General features: G+C 42.6%; 1 protein-coding gene across 1 annotated transcript in view; it reads left to right on the top strand.

The window, feature by feature from the left end:
• The window catches only part of mdfi (MyoD family inhibitor), a 119,233-nt gene that overhangs the window by 42,256 nt on the left and 60,992 nt on the right, over window positions 1-15,985 (top strand). The window contains exon 2 of the mRNA XM_063065459.1: window positions 13,608-13,727. Within this exon, the coding sequence (XP_062921529.1) occupies window positions 13,608-13,727 (120 nt within the window). The remainder of the gene's footprint in view (window positions 1-13,607; window positions 13,728-15,985) is intronic.

Below are 15,985 nucleotides of genomic sequence, written 5' to 3'. Positions count from 1 at the left end.
CAAAGATGTTTCAGCAGCAGGTTGAGTGAGGCAGGGACAGAATCAGCAGATATTACTTTGGACAATATTATTGAAGCCATGAATGTGTAGTCTGATGCTCACTTCAAGGCCATTTAACACACACCCAGATTCAAGATTAAAAATTCAGGATTGTTTGTTGTTATTCTTTAATTGATCAGTGTAAAGGAGAAAAAATGTTTGTTACTCTGGATTAGATGCAGCATCTTTCATCATGTCATGTGTTGAAAGATTGGAGCAACTGGGCTTGTATACACTGGAATTTAGAAGGATGAGGGGATCTGATTGAAACATATAAGATTATTAAGGGATTGGACACGCTAGATGCAGGAAACATGTTCCCGATGTTGGGGGAAGTCCAGAACCAGAGGCCATAGTTTAAGAATAAGGGGTATACTATTTCGAACGGAGTTGAGGAAAACTTTTACACGCAGAGGGTTGTGGATCTGTGGGATGCTCTGCCTAAGAAGGCAGTGGAGGCCAATTCTCTGGATTCTTTCAAGAAGGAGTTAGATAGAGCTCTTAAAGATAGCGGAGTCAAGGGATATGGGGAGAAGGCAGGAACAGGGTATTGATTGTGGATGATCAGCCATGATCACAGTGAATGGCGGTGCTGGTTCAAAGGGCCGAATGGCCTACTCCTGCACCTATTGTCTATTTAAAAAACACAATACGCACAAAGAACACAATAAAAAAACAGAAAAACCAACAATAAATATGAATATAAAAGCAATCATATAAAACACAAGGTACTGATTAATGTTATATGCATAGATTGCTTGTATGTGCGGAAAGTGATGTGTATGTAGTGGTAGTAGGTGTGGTGGGGTGGGTTAATGGGTGGAGGTGTTGATCAGCCAGACAACTTGGGAGAAATCCTGATGAAGGGTCTCGGCCCAAAACGCCGACTGTACCTCTTCCTATAGATGCTGCCTGGCCTGCTGCGTTCCACCAGCATTTTGTGTGTATAGCTTGGGAGAAGTACCTGTTTTGGAGTCCACTAGTCCTGGCGTGAATGCTGCGTAGCCTCTTCCCTGATGGGAGTGGGGCAAAGAGACTATGGATGGTGAAAGCTTGGAAATAAATAAACTGCTGGAGGAATTCATAAATGCAAGAATCTGCAGGTGCTGAACATCTTGAGCAGTTCACACAGATTGTTGGAGGAATTCAGCAACTCAGGCGTCATCTATGGAGGGAAATTTTGGGTCTAGACCTTTCAGCAGCACACCATCAGGCATGTAATAAGGGCAGTAACATTGACTTTTCTATTTCCTGCTTAAATTTATATCCAACATCTTGGCTACTGTTCGTGGCCTGTTTATAACTCCCATCACGGTCTTTTTACCATTTTAGTTTCTTAACTCTACCCACAAGGATTCTACATCTTCCAATACTGCATCATCTCTTTCTAAGGGTTTGATGTCATTACTTACCGACCCTTCTGCCTACCTGTCTGTCCTTTGAAATCCTTCAACAGATTGAGAGAATGGGCAAAGAAGTGGCAGAAGAGTATAGTGTAGGGAAGTGTGTGATCATGCACTTTGGTAGAAGGAATAAAGGCATGGACTATTTTCTAAATGGGGAGAAAATTCACAAATCAGAGGTGCAGGAGACTTGTGCAGGATTCCCTGAAAGCTAACTTGTAGGTTGAGTCAGTGGTAAGGAAGGAAAATATAATGTTAGCATTCATTTCAAGAGGACTAGAATATACAAGCAAGGCTGTGATGCTAAGGTTTTATGAGGAACTGGTCTGACTGCACTTGGTATTGTGAGCTATTTTGGGACCCTTATCTAAGAAAAGATGTGCTGGCATGGGAGAAGTTCCAGAGGTAGGTTCACAAAAATTATCCTGGGAATGAAAGGTTTAACATTGGATGACCATTTAATGGCTCTGGCCTATACTCGATTGAGCTTAGAAGGGGGAAATCTCTTATATAATCTATCGAATATTGGAAGGCTGAGATAGAGTGGATGTTAGGTACTTGTGTCCTATAGTGGGTGAGTGAAGGACTAGAGAGCACAGCCTCAGAAGAGAGGGATGTCCATTTGGAAGAGGGAAGAGAAGGAATTTCTTCAGAATCAGAGTCAGTTTTAATATCACCGGCATATGTCATGAAATTTGTTGCTCTGTGACAGCAGTACATTGCAATAGAATGTATGAAAACTATAAATTACAAGAAGTGTATATAAAAAATAAATTAAAAGTAGTGCAGAAAGAGAGGGAAAATACTGAGGTAATGTTCATGGGTTCTTTGTCCATTCAGAAATCTGATAGTGGAAGGGAAGATGCTGTTCCTGAAACATTGAGTGTGTGTCTTCAGGCTCCTATACCACCTCTTTGATGGTAGCAATGAGAAGAGGGCACGTCCTGGGTGATGGAGGTTCCTAATGATGGATGCTGCCTTTTTGAGGCATCACCTTTTGAAGGTGTCATGAATGCTGTGGAGTCTAGTACCGATGATGGAGCTGGTTTCTGCAGCTTTTTCCAATCCTGTGCAGTGGCCCCTCCATACTAAACGGTGATGCAACCAGTTAGAATGCTCTCCACGGTAATCTGTAGAAATTAGTGAGTGTCTTTGGTGACTTACCAAGTCTCCTCATACTCCTAATGAAATATAGCTGCCTTCTTTGTAATTGTATCAATATGTAGGGACCAGGATAGATCCTCAGAGATGTTGATGCCCAGGAAGTTGAAACTCTTGACCTTTTCCACTTCTGATCCCTCGATGAGGACTGCTGTGTGTTCCCTCAACTTCCCCTTCCTGAAGTCCGCAATCAATTTGCTGGTCTTATTGACGTTGGGTGCAGGTTATTATTACAACACCACTCAACCAGCTGACCTATCTCATTCCTGTACGCCTCTTCATGACCATCTGAAATCCCGTCAACAATAGTTGTGTTGTCAGCACATTTAAAGATGGCATTTGAGCTGTGCTTCGCCACACATTTGTGAGTGGAAAGAGAGTAGAACAGTGAGCTAAGCAGGCATCCAGTGTTGATTGTCAGCAAAGAGGAGATGTTATTTCTAATCCACGGAGAGTATGGCCTCCCGGTAAGGAAGTCAAGAATCAAGATGCAGAAGGAGGTACAGAGGCCCATGTTTTGGAGTATTTTGATTAGAACCGATGGTATGATTGTGCTGAATGCTGTGCTGTAGTCGATAAAAAGCAGCCTGACGAAAGTGGTACTATTGTCCAGGTGTTGCAAGGCTGAGTGGAGATCCAGTGAGTTTACATCTGCTATAGACCTATTGTGGCATTAGGCGAATAGCAGCAAGTCCAGGTCCTTGCTTAGGTAAGAACTAATTCTAGCCATGACCAACCTCTCAAAGCACTTCATCACAGTAGATGTGGGTCCCACTGAGTGATAATCACTGAGACAGCTCACTTTGCTCTTCTTGGGCACTGATTTTCACCCTTTTGAATCTCCGACTGCAAAAGAGAGATTTGAAGATGTCCTTGAACACTCCCACTAGTTGTTTGGCACAAGTTTTCAGGGCCCTACCAGGTACACCATCAGGGCCTGATGCACGCGAGGACTCTCGTTCTTGAAAGATGTTCCAACATTGGCCTTCAAGACAAGATCACAGTGCAGTCTTTAGCCAGAGGGTGGCGAATCTGTGAAATTTATTCCAATGGCCAAGCCATTGAGTATATTTAAAGCAGAGGTTGATATGTTCTTGGTTAGTCAAGGCATCAAAGGTTACAGGAAGAAAGCAGGATAATGGGGTTGAGAGGGAGAATAAATTAGCCACAATGGAATGGCAGAGCAGATCAGCCGAGTGGCCCAATTCTACTCTTTTATCTTATGGGAACCTTACTGTTATACAGTGAGAGCTGTTGCTTCCAAAAGTACTAGCCATTCACACACTTGGTGCTCACAGTATCTGCATGAGTAGGTACATGCAGATGGACTGACTTCACAGCTGAGGTGAAGACTTTAAAGCAAAGACTCCTTTCCTCTCTTTGTTCTTCTACCATCAGCAAATAGGGATTGCCTAGGCTTTGTGTTGTAGAGGACAGTGGCTATCCAAATACAGTGTGCATAATGTATATGTTACTCATTTACTTCATAGTGGCCTGCTGTAATATGCCAAAGTACACATTTTCATACTGCAGCAGCTGCACGATGAGAGGGTGCAATAACTGGCTGATCCTGTTCTATCTAGACATGCTTGTAACATCAGGGTTGCAGTTTTGGAATCATTCAGCTGTAAAGGAGACTATTTAACCCAATATGCCGGTGTTACTCTTCAAAAGAACAATCCCGTTAGTTCCCCTGTCTTCGACACAAGAGATTCTGCAGGTGCTGGAAATCCAGAGTAACACACATAAAAGGCTAGAGGAACCCAGCAAGTCAGGCAACATCTATGGAGAGGAATAAAGAGTCAATATTTTGTGCTGAGACCCTTCATCAGGACTGGAAAGGAAGGGGGAAAAGAGACCTGACAGGAGAGGTTTCCCTATCTTGTTCTTTGCTCACAGCTGTGCAATATTTTTTGTCTGACAAATACTTTTCTAGTTACCTTTTTCTGAAATACTGAATTTAAGATTGAACATTGAGTATGCCCTTTGTATTTTGATGATGTTGAATAAACGGTGTTATTTTTGCCTTTTGTCAATGGACAGAGAATAAGAGGCTTTATGTACATTCCTCTGAAAGACTTGTGCATTGCCCCAAAAATGAACAGGATTAATCTTGAGGACCAGTGATGTGGAATGAATTTTATGGAGAAGAAATGCCCCTGAAGCCTGTTTTCTTCTCTTATTTTGAGCAGGTGGGAAGGTGAATGATTGGGGGAGGGGAGAGAGAGAAGAGTGGCTGGAGAGTAGGAAAGAGAAGGGTGAGACGAGATGGGAAAGATAAGGCACACAAAGAAAGGTTTGTAGTGTGAGTTTCATGCTCCTCTTTTCACCCTACTCCCTAAGTTCAAATTTGAAAGCCTCAAGGGAGGAGAAGGCAGTACAAATAGGTGATTTGGAGATATTGAGAAGGACACAGTTTGCAAGATAGAGATGACAGCAGGAAACCCATAATACAAACCTTTCTTTGTGTTCTGTCTGGAAGCATGAGTGAGAGCAGAGCGCCAAAGGATCAAATGCCATGTTCTTCATGTTTTTGTGCATTTCTTGATTTATTTTTATCAATTCATTTAAGATTATTCAAAAATATGTTGATTGGAATGCTGCCCTTCCGATCTATATTAGCTCCATATGCCTGCTCCAACACTTTAAATAACTCCTCTGTAACTTTGTTTTCTTTGTTTGTTAAGTTGGGAGCTCTAGACCTTCATTCCCATTCCCTTAGAAGCTCTAATTCAAGGGCACTTTGTACATGTTAAAGGCACTGTGTACAGACACAGTTGTTCTCATGGGAACCTACACCGAGATCCATTGCTTTGTTAAAAAGTCTCCAAGTCAAATTCACTCACAGTGAGATTTTGCTTGTCTTCTAGGGAATGCTCATTTTATTGACCGAGTCAAGCCCTGTCTATCTCAGTTTAGAGATTCCGGTTATCTTTTTCCAAGAAGAAGGTTAAGAAACCCCCTTGTATACCAGGGAATAATAGAGACACAATTCAGCAGAAGCAACAAATGGTCAGCTGGAGGAATTCAGGTGAGGCAAGCAGCATCTATGGCAGGAAAGGAATTGTCAATGCTTCAGGTTGAAACCTGATGCAGAGTTTCAACTGGTCATGTTGCAGTTCCTTTCCCTTCACAGATACTGCTCGAGTTCCTCCAGCAGATTGTTATACCAGAGAATAATGTGAGTTTAACTAGATAAAACTACCAGGTTATTAGAAAACAACAGGAATTCTGCAGATGCTGGAAATTCAAGCAACACACATCAAAGTTGCTGGTGAATGCAGCAGGCCAGGCGGCATCTCTAGGTAGAGGTGCAGTCGACGTTTCAGGCCGAGACCCTTCGTCAGGACATTAGCAAAACTTTTTTTAAGCTTCTTGCTGTTTGTCTAACTGCTGTTACCCTTCTGCTTAAAGCATTATGTTAAAAGATCAGTTGAGTGCAATTTGTAGGTCCAGTATCAATGCAACAATTTCTTCAGGGGAAAACTTGGTTCCCTATTTATAACAAGCATAGTATTTGGTCACCAACTCTACTCAGGTTTAAACACATCTGCTGGATTATTTCCTTTCTCAGGAGGGATGAAATGGTTGATAATTCAACATTGACAACTATAGATTTTTTTTTAAAGGTGCAATAATTTTTCAGTGCTTGGCAATGACTTTGTTACTCCTCCCTATTTACCCTTGAGAAGAGGGTAATGAGCAAGTTTCTTGAATCGCAGCAGGACACATTATTCTGAATTGGAAATATATCGCCAGTGTCTCAACGTTAGAACTTCCTACTCAACAGCACTAAGGAGTACCTTTACCAGAAGGACAGCAGCTAGGTTCAAGAAGGCTGCTGACTGGATGGGCAATAATTTCTGGCCTTGGCAGTGATACCCAAATCATGTAAAGTAAATAAAGTGTGGTCCATCATCAGTGAATGGAGGAGCTTTCTTGTTCCATGTTTGATCTGATGTGCAATATCAGCAACGAGGTCTCCTGAGGCCACTCCCAACTGTTAACCACCATGCTACCCTCTCACGAGGAAATCTGCGGATGCTGGAAATTCAAGCAACACACACAAGGGTCTTCCAAGGGTCTTGGCTGAAACTTCGACTGTGCTTCTTCCTACGGATGCTGTCTGGCCTGCTGCGTTCCACCAGTATTTTGTGTGTGATGTTACCCTCTCTGGTGGGTCTGTGCTATGTCACTCCCATCTGCTTACCACAGTGCTACCCCCTCTGGTGGGTCTGTGCTATGTCACTCCCAGCTGCTTACCACAGTGCTGCCCTCTCTGGTGGGTCTGTGCTATGTCACTCCCAGCTGCTTACCACAGTGCTGCCCCCTCTGGTGGGTCTGTGCTATGCCACTCTCAGCTGCTTACCACAGTGCTGCCCTCTCTGGTGGGTCTGTGCTATGTCACTCCCAGCTGCTTACCACCCTGCTGCCCTGTCTGATGGGTCTGTGCTATATCACTCCCATCTGCTTACCACTGTGCTGCCCTCTTTGGTGGGTCTGTCTTGTTTCTCAGTACGTCAGGCTGTGATGTGACTCATGTTTGGCAGCTCTCCCAGATGTTTGCAAGGATGACTTTGCAAGGTTTACTGTGTTGGAAGCAACATTGCCCTTCCCAAATTCATTTTGGAGTTAATGAAAGATGATCGGATCAGATTTATTCTAGAACACAAGAGATTCGGCAGATGCTGGAAATCCAGAGTGACGCACAAAAAAATGCTGGAGGAACTCAGCAGGTCAGCAGCGTCCATGGAGAGGAATAAAGAGCTGACATTTCTCGCCGAGACCCTTCTCTGTTTTAATGTAACAGTAACAGTACAGATCAGTAGTTTGCAAATTAATTTCAGAGGGCAATTAGGAGTCAGCTTCATTGGTTGGTTTAGGATCATCAGGAACGAATGACAGATTATTTCCCCTTTAGCCTACCCACATGCGCTATTAAAACAACTAGGTAGTTGTGCAATGGTATTTAAAAAAATAGTTCCACATTACTAAGTGAAGTTAAATTTCACAGCTGGAGTGTTGGGTGGGTCTTTGAACTGCTGATCCATGCCACTGGATCAGTAACTGATCCGGTTGTAAAACTGCTATACCATAACCAATGGGCAGTGCTGAGATGAGCAGCAAGCCATCAAAGGTTCAGAAAAAAAGGTTCATTTACTGTCAAAATATGTATCCATATACATCTCTGAGATTTGTCTTCTCCAGATAGCCATGAAACAAGAAAGAACATGAAAGTCATTCAGGGAGAAACATCAAACCCACTCCCCCCTGCACAAAAAGAACAGCATCCCGACCAGCAACCCCCAAAACCCCTCCCTTCGTACAAAATGGAGCAAGAGCATTGGCTCCCAAACAACCCCTCCCCCACAAGAAAACTAACAGAAGACAACAGAACGTCAACTCCCAAACCCTTCACCTCACACAACGAAACAGAAAAGGAAAGGGCAATAAAAAAACACAGAATATAAAAGCCGTGTCTAACGAAGTCCAGATTCCATAAATACAGTTGTCCAATCCATAAATGCAGAGCCACGATATCATCCTCCGATATCACCGACATTCATCGAAAGAGAGGGACGCCACATGAGGCAGAGGCCTACCCGTCTGCCACTGAGAACCACACAGTGATGGGCTGCTCAGACTCCTTCTCAGCAGTGATCAAAAGGCAAGCAGTCAGCGCTGAACTCTCACTCACCTTCCATATTTGCCTCAATGTCTCAATCTTCCTCAGAGCTTTAATTGTGATTAACGGATGCTCTAATCAACGAAATGGAGTCGAACATCAGCTCAAACTTTCTTCACACACCTAAATTAGCATTGTCATGTAGTTTAGAAATTTCACACTAGGCCAGAGGCCTAGGGATTACAAGCAAGTGCAATTGTTGTCCTAATAATTTCAATTCACTGTTAATTTGTGGATCAATACAAGAAATAGTGTATAAACCCAGCATTCATGAGTGATGGATACTGGTCACTTGCCCATCCCACCTACTCCCTAAAGCCCCAGATCCCACCTAAATCTCACCATAAACCATGACCTTAGCCGGACATCGCAGTGTCTCATGCCTCTACCGTTACCACAGCGCCCACTTCCCCTCTTCTCACCATGTTCCTCAGTTCTCGTTTCCACCACACCAATCCACCTACCTTCCTCCTCTACACATCAATCCCACCTACCCACCTCAACCCCACCTTCTCTATTTTTCCCCTTCTCCTTTTTCAAACAAACACAAGCCTTTTAATACAATCGACATCAGTACTCTTTCCTAATTCGTAAGTCATTCTCTCAGAAAGTGTCCCTTGCTAATAGAGTTCCCATCCTTCCGTACGTATTCTATTTTATTTCACCTTTTACTATTTTGTAGACTTTTCTGCCCTTGGAAGTTTTCCCAACAGCCAAGAACTTCCCTTAGGAGTGAAAGTAAATTAGAGAAAGTCAGTGAAGCATAAATTGTACTCGTCTCATCAGTGAAGATAGCTGAATGGGTCAGAATGCCCTTTTCAATTCCCTTGCCAGAATTTTTGTTGTATTGCTATCCTTCTGGTAAAATAGTTCAGTTTAAACCCTGAATCTGTTTGCTGTGCTATTAGTGTCATCCTCCAGCGTCTGGGTTAATAGCAAACAGCAATGTGCATATTTATACTTGGAGATTGGATTCAGACAGCTTCATGGTTAGGCTCCTGTTTGAGGTTACGTGACTCATTGCTCACACACAACGCTCATATTTGCACAGGTTTATTTACGCTTTTGTCACATTTCCACAAATGAACATTGGAACAGAAAACAGATAAATAGCAGGAGCACAAATATCAGACTGTGTTGCTTCAGCCTACAGACCGTTTTTACTGCTGGCGGAGGTTTGGACTGCAGAAAGCTGTGGAGAGATAAATGGTTGCATAGAATTACGTAGAATCCACAGCACAGACACATCCCACTGAACTGAAACAGTGTACACCACATAAACCTCTCTCCACTCCAATCAAGTCTTTTATTGAAGTGATGAGAAAGCTGTGTGCATTGGGCTTCTTTAAGGATTAGTTCCAGGCCTCTAGCTTTGTGTGAGGTTTCAGTGATTTAGGTACTTGTAGAGATCATCATTAAATCATTTGCAGATAATACCAAAAATGACCTTGTAGATAATAGACCCCATGAAAGCTTTAAGCTCTGAGGAGATGTTTAAATGGAAACAGAAAAAAGAACCAAAACAGAAAATAACTCAAATTAGAAAATCTGTTTGGGGATGGCAGAGGAAAGGGGAGGGGGGGACCAGTTAAAAGGTAGGAAACTGAATAAATCAGAGAAATTGAAAGATCTGTGGGCATTTTCCACAGATCCCTGAAAGTTGCAAGAGACAGATAAGCTGTACACAAAGCATATGTAATGCTCACTCTTAGCAGCTGAAGTGCATGTGAGCAGGAAACTCATGTCAGCTTCATATGAATAATAACTGGATGACAGGGCTATCACATATGGTTCAGGTCACCAAACCATGGGAATGAGGCGTGAGAGAGAAAATGTTGTCATTTCCAGAGAAATTTAACATTGTGGTGATATTGCCTCTGGTAGGATTGTTCTCTTTGGAATACTGGAAGTTGAGGAGCATCCAATTGAGATGTGTTACTTAATGGGGGACCCGGACAGAATGATCAGGAAGTAATTTCCATTGGCTGTAAGGTCATAATAAAGACACACAAATTCAAGAATTGGTAGAAAGATGAGACAGAAGCTGAGGAAAGAGTTTTTATCCAAAGACATATTTGGGGTCTGAAATTTACTCCCTGAAAAGTGAGTTTTAAATTGCCTGGATAAACTTGTAATATATCATAACCAACAATCCCAGATTGGAGATTGGGATGTGGGAATTGCTTGTGTGTCTCTTTCTTTCCTGACATTAGCACAGAGAGTCAAATGGTCTCCCTCTGTCTTCATATGCTTCTCTTTCCAACTTCCCCTGTTTCACTGTTTCTTTCTCCTTCAGAATTGCATCATGACATGATTTAATGCTATCTATGGTCTCTGTTTCAACTGGTGCATGTAGCTCTAAGTTTCATATACTTACCTCTCTCTGTGTGAAGAAGTTCCTCTCAATTCAAATTATCTGTCAAAGTGTTGAAGCCTCAAGCTGTCAACCAAGCACAAACACTTCAGAATTGCCCAGTCCCTATATACCTCCACCCCCCACCGGGAAGGTCTCAAAGCTCTCCGCTTCTTTTTCGATTCCAGACCTAACCAGTTCCCCTCTACCACCACTCTCCTCCATCTAGCGGAATTAGTCCTTACTCTTAATAATTTCTCCTTTAGCTCCTCCTACTTCCTCCAAAATAAAGGTGTAGCTATGGGCACCTGCATGGGTCCCAGCTATGCCTGCCTTTTTGTTGGCTTTGTGGAACAATCTATGTTCTGTGCCAATTCTGGTATCTGTCCCCCACTTTTCCTTCGCTACATCGACGACTGCATTGGCGCTGCTTCCTGCACGCATGCAGAGCTCGTTGACTTTATTAACTTTGCCTCCAACTTTTACCCTGCCCTCAGGTTTACCTGGTCCGTTTCCAACACCTCCCTCCCCTTTCTAGATCTTTATGTCTCTATCTCTGGAGACAGTTGATCTACTGATGTCTACTATAAGCCTACTGACTCTCACAGCTATCTGGACTATTCCTCTTCTCACCCTGTCTCTTACAAAAATGCCATCCCCTTCTCGCAATTCCTCCATCTCTGCCACATCTGCTCTCAGGATGAGGCTTTTCATTCTAGGATGAAGGAGATGTCCTCCTTTTTTGAAGAAAGGGGCTTCCCTTCCTCCACCATCAACTCTGCTCTCAAACGCATCTCTCCCACTTCACGCACATCTGCTCTCACTCCATCCTCCTGCCACCCCACTAGGAATAGGGTTCCCCTGGTCCTCACCTACCACCCCACCAGCCTCCGGGTCCAACATATTATTCTCCGTAACTTCTGCCACATCCAACGGGATCCCACCACTAAGCACATCTTTCCCTCCCCACCTCTCTCTGCTTTCTGCAGGGATCGCTCCCTACACAACTCCCTTGTCCATTCGTCCCCCCCATCCCTCCCCACTGATCTCCCTCCTGGCACTTATCCGTGTAAGCGGAACAAGTGCTACACATGCCCTTACACTTCCTCCCTTACCACCATTCAGGGCCCCAAACAGTCCTTCCAGGTGAGGCATCACTTCACCTGTGAGTCGGCTGGGGTGATATACTGCTTCCGATGCTCCCGATGTGGCCTTCTATATATTGGCGAGACCCGACGCAGACTGGGAGACCATTTCGCTGAACACCTACACTCTGTCTGCCAGAGAAAGCAGGATCTCCCAGTGGCCACACATTTTAACTCCACGTCCCATTCCCATTCTGATATGTCTATCCACGGCCTCCTCTACCGTCAAGATGAAGCCACACTCAGGTTGGAGGAACAACATCTTATATTCTGTCTGGGTAGCCTCCAACCTGATGGCATTAACATTGACTTCTCTAACTTCCGTTAGTGCCCCACCTCCCATTCGTACCCCATCCCTTATTTATTTATTTATTTATTTATTTATTATTCACTTTTTTTTCTCTCTCTTTTTTTCTCCCTCTGTCCCTCTCACTATAATTTCTTGCCCATCCTCTGGGCTCCCCTCCCCCTTTCTCCCTAGGCCTCCTGTCCCATGATCCTCTCATATCCCTTTTGCCAATCACCTGTCCAGCTCTTGGCTCCATTCCTCCCCCTCCTGTCTTCTCCTATCATTTTGGATCTCCCCCTCCCCCTCCCACTTTCAAATCTCTTACTAGCTCTTCTTTCAGTTAGTCCTGACGAAGGGTCTCGGCCCGAAACGTCAACTGTACCTCTTCCTATAGATGCTGCCTGGTCTGCTGCGTTCACCAGCATTTTTTATGTGTGTTGCTTGAGTTTCCAGCATCTGCAGATTTCCTCGTGTTTGCACTTCAGAATTTGTTCAACCTTTTCTTCCTTCTGATTGTGCTTGAAAACCGAGGGTTCAGTGGGGACTATTGGACCAGTGGTACAAACGTTAGGCAGGATCAGCAGTGCCAGAATTTCTAGCCTATTTTCTCACATAACAGATCTACTAATTGTGATGGAGCCTGACGTGGACATGCTGTGATCCAGTAACTGTGAAGGAAATTTTTCATTTGACAAGCCATCCGACAATGCTGGATACAGGGAATTCTCTCGTGTCCCCAGTAACCGTCTATGGCAAAGAGCCGTTAGGAATGATTTGGAAAGATTGCTCTTACTGTGTAAGCAACTATAGTCTGCAAAATTCTGACATGCCCCTAATTTAGGTTGAACGCAAGCTTAAGATAAAATAGTTTTAAAATAAACAAGAGTCTTTGAGAGCCACAGGAATGTTTATTTACTGTTTCCCTCAAATAATCTACAAGTAAATAAACCATTTTTAGATTTTTTTTATTTATTTGGAACGAACTTTATGGTGGTTCTTGGCATTGTCTAGTGTGGGTTTCTTCATCCTTCTCCTTCAGAACAAGGATGATTTTTAACCTAAATATGTTCATTGGTTAAAGAAGTTGTATCTGTGCGTTTGCAAAATTGTCAAGGGTTGAAAAATAAATAAGATTAGTGATGTGTTTAAATTAATCTAAAAATTCACATTAAAGTTTCTCGTGTTTTGATTTTGTGGATCATGAGGACAAAATAATCTTTGCTCACAACTCTGCCTCCCTTAAAGTCCACTTCATACTGTGTGTGGGCTGTGATATCATAAAGATTTACCCAAAAAGGGGTCATTTCTTCTCTTGTTTCACTCACAGGGTGACCTGAACATAATTCAAAGAAGGAATGTGAATTATGTGACACCATTCATAACTTCAGGATGTCCTAATATACTTTGCAGCTAATTACTTACTTTTGAAGTGTTGTTGCTGTTGTAGGGGAAAGCGATACTCAATAGTGCAAAAGCACCATTGTGATAGCGACTCAATCTCTTTTTAAAATAATACTCAATCTTGTTGCAGGGAATGAAAATGAAGACGGAGAAGACCAGGCATTGTTGAGAGAGGATACTGCACCATTCAGTGAGCAGGAAGCAGAGAACGAGACCGGAGGTCACAGTTCATCAGTAGATACTATAACGTGTAAGTCTAACTGCTTACTGAATTCAGGAAGGCTAGAGTGATTCCTCCTCTTTTATTTGCCACTCCAGATGTAGCTATTCAGAAACTCACATCAGTTTCCTGATTTACACTGATAATCCTCAGCTAAAATGCACCGCCACATCCCTTGAACCTGCCACTCTCTGTAAGTTGGTAGACTTTTTGCTGAATGCTCAAACTACTTTTGTAAAAATTTCCTCCCACAATACCTTTAGAAGTAGCAGGACATGTAAAGGGAGCAGTTACATACCTGAAGATCCATGATTACTTGCTTACAGTACAATAGCTTTAATGTTCTTGTACATTTATAAAAAAGACTGCTTGGACTATATTTCATCAAATTCTTTCCTAATTTTTGGAAGAAAGCCATGCCTTTGAAAGAAGTTAGAGAAAAGATTTATGTTTTAAGAAAGGAAAATTTCAGCTATCACATTAGACTGAGTTTTTTCTCAGAGCAAAGACTCTTGACAGATTTGATGGGGTCTGTAACACTTGGTGGTTACTCAACTGAGTTAGTTTAGACCATGATGGTTAAAAAGAAAACCAGAAACTTCAGATTAAGTTGGAATCAACACTTACCTATTTTCCACAGATGACCCTCCCTAAGGCCAAAAATTCACTGAGACCAATTTTGAAAATTCATCTCTACTGAACTAAATCAATCCAGGCCACAGATCAATTCTGTTTGAGTATCTCAATACCTCTCCAGGCAATCTGGAACTGTGATCATGTTATGTACTGCCGTTGTTTCTCTTTCTGCTTTTTGTCAATTCTCGGCAATTAAAAAAGCAGCACCATTTCAGTATATGGCACAAATCCTCAACTTGTATTATGTTGCTGTGCAAGATGTAAAGAGAAATTTGGAAAGGAAATGGAAAAATAAGGGAAGGAGAAAAGGAGTGAATGTGCAAAGGATAGGTTGGATGTGAGTAGGAGAGAGAGAGAGAGAGAGAGAGAGTTAAGTATTGCTGGGTAGCTTTATCTATGCCTTCTCACAAGCTTTCAGAGTACCTTTCATGGGAACTCAGGAGCAACATGGGGCCTTGTGTCTTAGTTGAGTAAAGTGATAATTGAGTTTGGAATCAGGACTGAAAAGAGAAGAAAGATCAAAGAAACTGCTTCATTCTCAAAACAATATTTGGGCTCCTGGCTGCCAAAGCCTGACTCCTTTTGCTAAATATAAATACCATGAATTGTGAGAGTGTTAACTGAAAACTTCAGAGACTGTAAAGCTTCATCAATCAAACATGTTATGAAAACATGAAATCTTTACAAGGAAGGAGGAAACTTTCAGGAGAATTATTGCAAATGACAACAGAATTTAAAATATCATGCCTTGAGCTTCATATTGAGATTGTGAATGTCCTTCAGTGTGTAGTAGAAGGGGCAATTCATAATGTGAATGGGAACCAGAGTGCCAGAACAGGCAGTGGAGAGGTTGTGAAGACATGTTGTTAGGACCTCAGACAAATTCAAGAATCAACAGGTTGAGCATGGTGTGACTAACATCCTGAGCTGTGTATATTTCAATGCAAGAAGTATTGAAGGAAAGGCAGATGAGCTCGGGGCATGGATCAATACATGGAATTATGATATTGGAGCCATTAGTGAAATCTGCTTGAAGGAGGGGCAGGATTGGCAGCTCAGTATTCCAGGATCCCTTTGTTTTAGACATGACAAACTAGAGGGATTATAGAGGGGAAGGGTGGCATTACTAGTCAAGGAAAATGGCATGGCAGTGCCCAGTCAAGACAGACTAGAGAATTTGTCTGGTGAGGCTTTATAGGTAGAACTGAGGAATAAGAAAGGTATGACCACATTAATGGGGCTATATCATGCAACAGTCTGCAGGATTTAGAGGAATGAATTTTTAGAGCGATCATAGAGTGTTGCAAGAAATGTTAAGTCTGTGATAGCAGGAGATTTTAACTTTCCACACATTGACTGGAATTCCCGTACTATGAAAGAACTAGATGAGATAGAGTTTGTCAAGTGTGTTCAGGAAAGTTTCCTTAATCGATACATAGAAGTCTTACTGAGAGAGTGTGGAATATTTGATCTCCTGTTAGAGAATGCGAGGGCAGGTGACAGCAGTTTGTGTATGGCAACACTTTGCATCTAGTTATTATAATGTCATTAGTTTCAAGGTAATTATGGAAAAGGGTAGGTATGGTCCTCGGGCTGAGATTTGAAATTTGAGACAGCCCAATTTTGATGTTATCTGAAAGGATCTGGCAAGT

The sequence above is a fragment of the Mobula hypostoma genome, chromosome 13 (genome assembly GCF_963921235.1).
Source record: "Mobula hypostoma chromosome 13, sMobHyp1.1, whole genome shotgun sequence".
Classification (NCBI taxonomy): Eukaryota; Metazoa; Chordata; class Chondrichthyes; order Myliobatiformes; family Myliobatidae; genus Mobula; species Mobula hypostoma.
Note: the sequence above shows the minus strand (reverse complement) of the source record. Positions and strands in the feature narration are given on the sequence as shown.